The sequence below is a fragment of the Nanorana parkeri genome, unplaced genomic scaffold (assembly GCF_000935625.1).
Source record: "Nanorana parkeri isolate BGI_ZX_2015 unplaced genomic scaffold, ASM93562v1 scaffold1157, whole genome shotgun sequence".
NCBI lineage: Eukaryota > Metazoa > Chordata > Amphibia > Anura > Dicroglossidae > Nanorana > Nanorana parkeri.
Window position 1 is genome coordinate 339,247 of NW_017307425.1, and position 7,595 is coordinate 346,841.

Here is a 7,595-nt window from a genome sequence, read left to right on the forward strand (position 1 = left end):
GAGGAAATCTGCTCTCAGGCAGTTGTCACCAGAACAAGTGTCCATTTTGGAGGATTTCTGGGCACTTCCTGTTTTGGTGACAACTCAGTTTTGATTTCATATCACTTCCTGAGCCAATGGTCACCAGAGGGGCAATCTCTATTGGCGGATAAATAATCGATGACCACATATGGCAGACTGGGACCGGCGGCACTGCGAGGGACCGGGGAGGTAAAGAGACATTTTGGGGTCATTCTCTCCTGTTCCTGTACACTGTATTGTGTAATAAAGTGACCCTGTCATTGAGGGAACCTGACCGTACCGGGAGTCTTTATGTCCTGGGTCCCTCCCTGTAGTTCTTAATGGTTCCTCCCTCTGAGGTAATGTCACTGTAGGCTATAGCAGTGATGTGAGCTCAGCGGGAGCAACCATTAAAATCTGAGGATGGGGGGGACATCGTCACTTCTGGTGCTGTCAGTTTCCGAGCTGACTTGTTATGGTCCCGGGAAGGAGCCGGAGAGCCCGGGAACCACAGCAGGGGGGAGGGGTGGCACATTCTCGGGCCCATAAAAGTGATCGGGCGGCTCCACAGCAACTCGGATCAGTTTTACACAATGCAGGGGGTGCCATAGACTGAAAATCAGCGTTACTTCCCCTTTAAAACATAACCTGGCCTGTCACTTAGCTCATCCCTAACTCCGGATGGAGTGAGGCGCATTACGACAAGCAAACGTGAGACAGCGGCAACTTTTCTTAAAAAGGTGCGTCTTCTATCGCCAGCACTGCGAAACCTACCAGTTACCATCTCACTGAGAGTGAGGGGCCACATTGCTCCCCCTGCTGTGACGTCAGCCTCCCTTCCCGACTGCGCCGCTCACTGCTGCTCTCTCTCCTCGTGCAGGCTGACTGGTATCGTCTCCGCCCCTTCCTGTAATAAAGACCGCTCACTGCTGCTCTCTCTCCTTGTGCCGGGTGACTGGTCTTGTCTCCGCCCCCTCCTGTAATAAAGACCGCTCACTGCTGCTCTCTCTCCTTGTGCAGGGTGACTGGTCTTGTCTCCGCCCCTCCTGTAATAAAGACCTGAATTTGTAGTTTCACCACGGCCGGAGGGCCGGAGTTTCAGGGAATACTGCTTGAACAGTAAAAACCCCCCAACGTCACTCATCCCCAAGTACAGATTGTGTTTCCTACCGTCCAGGAGCAGCGCAATGTTTGTTTCTGTGCTGATTGGATGGCTATTGGGTCATCGGTCCCCCCTCTTGATGCAGATCTACCTGCTGCGGCTTGCCTTGGCCCTTGTGCCTTGATCGGCCCCTGTGTATGTGTAGGGATCGACTCCTGGAGGTGAGCCCTGTTGTCCTCCTCCCCTTCTGAAGGGTTTTGAGAGGGGCGTGAGGTTTGTTCTGCGGTGGCCGAGGTGTCGGTGATTCCCGGTGCTTACAGCATAACGGGCAGAGCAGCCTTACACCCCATTCACACTGAGCGACGTGGATATTGCACGGTTTTCCGTGCGATATCGCGCTAAGCGGCTTTGAGCTAAACTTTACCGCGCAACGTAGCACGCTTTTTGGGCGGGGCTTCGTCTCCGCTACATTGGGCTCTAGCCAATCAACAGCGATCTTGATGTAACATCATTCTTTCCTTCCTTTTTTTGCAGTGCAAATGTAGCGCGATATCGCCGGTGATGCGCGAGTCTATTGGAGCCGAATCTCGCGTCATCCGCGCAAAAAAAGGGTCAGGTACAGGCGGCGTTGAGCTGTGAGATGTGAACAGCTCCATAGAGCGATATCGCGCGGAAATATGCGCGTTTTCGCAGGAAAAATCGTGTGCTGAACCGCTGAGTGTGAATGGGGGTGTTAGGAGCTGGCGTGTGGCCCTGGGATCGGTTTGGGATCGCACAATGCCACCCGGGCTAGGACACCGAGGCCAGACAATACGGAGGGATCACCGATAGATTGGAGCGGTGTAGGACCGAGCGGCGCTGACTATGCCAAGTAAAGGTCCGCTGTGGGTGGGTCCTCCCCTGCAGGTCTGTAGTAGGATATACAGGAGCTCCTTTAGGCCCCATTCACATGTAGCGACATACCTTTTGCAGCGGCCGGGATAGCGCGACTTTCGGGGCGACGTTCCAGCGACGGTAGCGCGACCTTCTCCGTCGGGCTCCATAGAAAAAAGCAAAATCCGCCGAAAAAAGGGTCCCGTAGAAGCGACCGCGACGAGCGACATGGAGCTAAGACAGCTCCATTGACTATCAGTAGCCGGCGACTTCTCGCGATATCGCGCGGCAAAAATGCGCGATATCGCGTCGGAAATCGCACGATAAGTGGCTACATGTGAATGGGGCCTTAAGGTGTAACTCCGCTTTAGCTGGAGAAACAACCCCCTCTGGGGGATCAGCGTGCATTGTGGGGATTTTATCAGACTTTGTTGCAGATTCCGACCTTTTTTTTTTTTTCTGTTCTGTTCCTTCCACCCGTGTCCTTCCCAAGCTGATTCCTGAATGAGAAGGTTCAATGACCCCATCTGGTGGACTTTCTGTGTTCTAATGAGGAAAGTTGCAGTGTTTGCATCCCTTCAGCAGTAGTTAAAGGAGAACTATGAGGCGAGTGAAAATCCCTCCTCCTCATAGTTGGAGCCGACGTGTGACAATGAGACTCACACGTCGGCTCAGTAGATCGGGAAGTGAGCGAACACATACCGTCGCTCGCTCACTTCTCGATCCTGTCCCTGCATAGAGCCGTGACTGTCACTCACGGCTCCCTGCTAAGATTCCGATCCTCCAGCGTGGACTGGCGGCAGGGGCGGGTACAGTTGGCTCCGCCTCTAGATAGGCAGAGCCAGTTGTCACACATCGACTCAATAGATCGGGAAGTGAGTGAACACATACCGTCGCTCGCTCACTTCTCGATCCTGTCCCTGCATAGAGCCGTGACTGTCACTCACGGCTCCCTGCTAAGATTCCGATCCTCCAGCGTGGACTGGCGGCAGGGGCGGGTACAGTTGGCTCCGCCTCTAGATAGGCAGAGCCAGTTGTCACACATCGACTCAATAGATCGGGAAGTGAGTGAACACATACCGTCGCTCGCTCACTTCTCGATCCTGTCCCTGCATAGAGCCGTGACTGTCACTCACGGCTCCCTGCTAAGATTCCGATCCTCCAGCGTGGACTGGCGGCAGGGGCGGGTACAGTTGGCTCCGCCTCTAGATAGGCAGAGCCAGTTGTCACACATCGACTCAATAGATCGGGAAGTGAGTGAACACATACCGTCGCTCGCTCACTTCTCGATCCTGTCCCTGCATAGAGCCGTGACTGTCACTCACGGCTCCCTGCTAAGATTCCGATCCTCCAGCGTGGACTGGCGGCAGGGGCGGGGACAGTTGGCTCCGCCTCTAGATAGGCAGAGCCAGTTGTCACACATCGACTCAATAGATCGGGAAGTGAGTGAACACATACCGTCGCTCGCTCACTTCTCGATCCTGTCCCTGCATAAAGCCGTGACTGTCACTCACGGCTCCCTGCTAAGATTCCGATCCTCCAGCGTGGACTGGCGGCAGGGGCGGGGACAGTTGGCTCCGCCTCTAGATAGGCAGAGCCAGTTGTCACACATCGACTCAATAGATCGGGAAGTGAGTGAACACATACCGTCGCTCGCTCACTTCTCGATCCTGTCCCTGCATAAAGCCGTGACTGTCACTCACGGCTCCCTGCTAAGATTCCGATCCTCCAGCGTGGACTGGCGGCAGGGGCGGGTACAGTTGGCTCCGCCTCTAGATAGGCAGAGCCAGTTGTCACACATCGACTCAATAGATCGGGAAGTGAGTGAACACATACCGTCGCTCGCTCACTTCTCGATCCTGTCCCTGCATAAAGCCGTGACTGTCACTCACGGCTCCCTGCTAAGATTCCGATCCTCCAGCGTGGACTGGCGGCAGGGGCGGGTACAGTTGGCTCCGCCTCTAGATAGGCAGAGCCAGTTGTCACACATCGACTCAATAGATCGGGAAGTGAGTGAACACATACCGTCGCTCGCTCACTTCTCGATCCTGTCCCTGCATAGAGCCGTGACTGTCACTCACCGCTCCCTGCTGGGATTTCTCCCTCCGATCCTCCAGCGCTGACTGGCGGAACGGATGGGGGAAGGGGCGGGTACAGCCTCTAGATAGGCTGTCAATCACGCAGCTGGGTGGATCTAGACAGTAATGTCCCAACTGCGGCGTCTCAGTATATAGAGAGCTGTAGCTCGCTATATACTGAGCTTTGGGTGACGGGAGGACGCTAGTTTGTGTTAATTCAATAAAATAATAAAAAGTGCTAAAAAAAGTTTTAAAAAATTAAAGAAACAGTAGAAAAAAAATTGAAACTGACCCCGCCGCCCTGCTATCTGGTTGCCATTCTCCATTGATGGGGGGGGATTGCGGAACCTGGCCCTGGGGCGGCAGGGAGAGTAAATCCGGCCCCGAGTCTATCCCGGGGGGGGGAGCTTGACGCAATTTTCCGACTTTACTGGAAGGCATTTTATTTTTTGTAGAATTTTTGGATCCGCGGTGCGTAATACAACAATTTGTAGATTATCGGAGATCGTTGGGCGTCCCCGGGGGGTCCGGGTTCCTGGACTCGGGCTGAGTTCTCCTCCGCTGTTAGAAAACCGAATCTTGATGGAGTTTTTATTCCTTTGTCGATTTGCAGACGGAGAAGGTCACCTCCCTCGGCTCTTCAATAATGCAAGACGCGAGGATGCGATGAGGGGGAAAAGGGCTGAAATGGAAAATAAGTGCGCGCTGTATGCCAGGAATTGTTAACCCTTTGTGGGAATAAATGACTGTATAATGTTTTTCTGTTGCTAAGGATGTGGGAGGGGCTTAATAGCGCCCTGGTAAGCGTCTGGGTACAAAAATAAACCTAAAATCTTTATGGCTTGAGAAAAAAAAAAAAATAGTTGATAGCTGTTAGAGTGCTGGCTCTTTCCTATTGGTCCATCTTTCTGGTGGGCTCCATTACTGACCAATCAGAATTGATGGGAGGTGGGTGAGCTCTCACTGCCAGTTCAGAACAGCGCAGCATTCGGGGCCTCTAGGTGCCTTCACATGTGATCGAAGATGCCGTAATAACCCCAAGCTGAAGCAGATATTGTCCTCATACAAGAGTCCTGTGTATTCTTTTTGTAGCCTGGTGAGCTTTGTGTATTTCTTCAAGATCTTGTCATGAGGACTGTTCACTGCTGCTTCATCTCCTTGTGCACGGTGACTGGTCTTGTCTCCGCCCCTTCCTGTAATAAAGACCGGTCAATGCTTCCATCTCCTTGTGCAGGGTGACTGGTCTTGTCTCCGCCCCCTCCTGTAATAAAGACCGCTCACTGCTGCTCCCTCTCCTTGTGCAAGGTGACTGGTCTTGTCTCCGCCCCCTCCTGTAATATCGACCGCTCACTGCTCTCTCTCCTTGTGCAGGGTGACTGGTCTTGTCTCCGCCCTCTCCTGTAATAAAGACCGCTCACTGCTGCTCTCTCTCCTTGTGCAGGGTGATTGGTCTTGTCTCCGCCCGCTCCTGTAATAAAGACCGGTCACAGCTGCTCGCTCTCCTTGTGCAGGGTGACTGGTCTTGTCTCCGCCCGCTCCTGTAATAAAGACCGCTCACTGCTGCTCTCTCTCCTTGTGCAGGGTGACTGGTCTTGTCTCCGCCCCCTCCTGTAATAAAAACCCCTCACAGCTGCTCTCTCTGTTTGTGTAGGGTGACTGGTCTTGTCTCCGCCCCCTCCTGTAAAAAAAAAGACCGGTCACTGGTGCTTTTTCTCCTTGTGCAGGGTGACTGGTCTTGTCTCTGCCCCCTCCTGTAATAAAGACCGCTCACTGCTGCTCTCTCTCCTTGTGCAGGGTGACTGGTCTTGTCTCCGCCCCTTCCTGTAATAAAGTGGGTATTGAAGAATATATGTGTAATGAGCCCCTTGCTCGCTCGGTTCCACTCTCCCGGCACTCCTCTGCTACTATTGGATCAGATGTCAGACCGCAACGTCTGATCCTTCGATCGTCCGATAATCCGGGATTCGAACTACAGCTATGTGCCGTTCGAATCCAGCTCAGAACAAACACCAGGCAGGCTGTATGTAAGTTCCAACAGGGATCTGCTTTATTGAAGACTAGCTCAGTATATATACAGTCCAAGAAGTCTAAACACATAACGCAATCAAACATGAACAGCATGCAAACATCCACTCCCCCTCCCCGATGCCTTAATGAATGAATAGGGAGGGAGGAGACACATGTGATGGGATTATCTCCTGAGTGTATCATAGTGTGATTTACTCATCTACACCTGGAGTCAGCTACTCCTAGAATCAGCCATCCTAATCCCATCATTAACACAATACAACAAAAGGACCAATAAACTGTAACAGTTCAATGTCCAGAATTATCCCCCTTCAGTGCTCCTGGAGTCACAGCCTGTACCTATAATACACACAGGGCCATCCAAATGTAATGCCAGGGAACATGTACAGTACATCCCCCCATACATAAACCTGGTAGAATGGTTCATTGTAACCCCAAGAAGTCCGAGGGGGGTCTCCATAGTTCTGGGTCCATAGTCAGTTGGAAGGAGGCTAGCCCCCAGGCTCCTCCAACAGCACCAGTGACGGTTCAGTCCGTCACAATATGTAAATCTTGTCACATCTCTGCCCTGATGAAGGGACCCTGCGTGGTCCCGAAACGTTGGATTGTGTGACATGTGTGACGTTTAGTCCAAATAAATTCATTTTTTTTAAATTTCATCTACGAAGTGCTGGTGATTTCTATCGTTCATTGACTGTTGTGCACGGCGCCATCCGTGATTGTCACTGCGAGCGCAACTATTGGGCCGGAAGCGCTGTAAGGAGCGCAGGCGGACCCACTGTTTTCTGAATATATGTAAATGACATTTTTTTTGTTGCCGAAGTTCAGCTTAAAGATAACGAAAGCCTCGCTGTGTGACTCGGGTCCTTTTACTGACCTTTTTGATTATTTGTGTTCCAGGTAGCGAAAGAATTTGGTTTTAGGAATAATGGATTCTCGGTGTACCTGAACAGGAACCGGACAGACGAAATATCATCTAGCCCGAGCAAGTCGCTTCACCTCCTGAAAATCAAGTAAGACGATAAAATCCGATGGTCTGCAAAGAATGTGCCAAGCATGTGATGACGTTCAGGGCAAAGAAATAGCGGCTCTTGCTAAGCCACCCCCTGAGGAGGGAGGCCGGCATAGGTCAGGGGTAGGCAACCTCGGCACTCCAGCTGTGGTAGAATGGCAAGTCCCATGATGCATTGTAAGACTCTGAGGCTGGGTTCACACCTGGGCGTACTATGGGCGCGTTTTTTTTAGCACGTTTTTTTTCGTTCAGTGAAACGCGTGTTTTTATACCTCCCTGGCGGTATGATTTTCTTTTTTCCTTTTATTTTCTCTCTTTGTTTTTGTTTTTTTTTTTACTTTCAAACTTCCCACTAGTACCGCCCTCCCTGGGACGTGAACTCTCGCAAGGGACGGAAGACGGCAGCGGCCGGAGGACACAGCGGGGATCCTGGAAATGGTAAGATCTACGCTGTATTCCCGAGTGTGGCTCGGGGGTTACCGCTTTGTTAACCCCCGAGCCA

The 7,595-nt window shown here is 52.2% G+C and overlaps 1 protein-coding gene across 1 annotated transcript in view; it reads left to right on the forward strand.

The window, feature by feature from the left end:
* Window positions 1-7,595, forward strand: part of NPLOC4 (NPL4 homolog, ubiquitin recognition factor) — a 31,158-nt gene that overhangs the window by 1,154 nt on the left and 22,409 nt on the right. Inside the window, exons 2-3 of the mRNA XM_018568222.1 lie at window positions 665-740; window positions 6,982-7,094. Of these exons, the coding sequence (XP_018423724.1) occupies window positions 665-740; window positions 6,982-7,094 (189 nt within the window). The remainder of the gene's footprint in view (window positions 1-664; window positions 741-6,981; window positions 7,095-7,595) is intronic.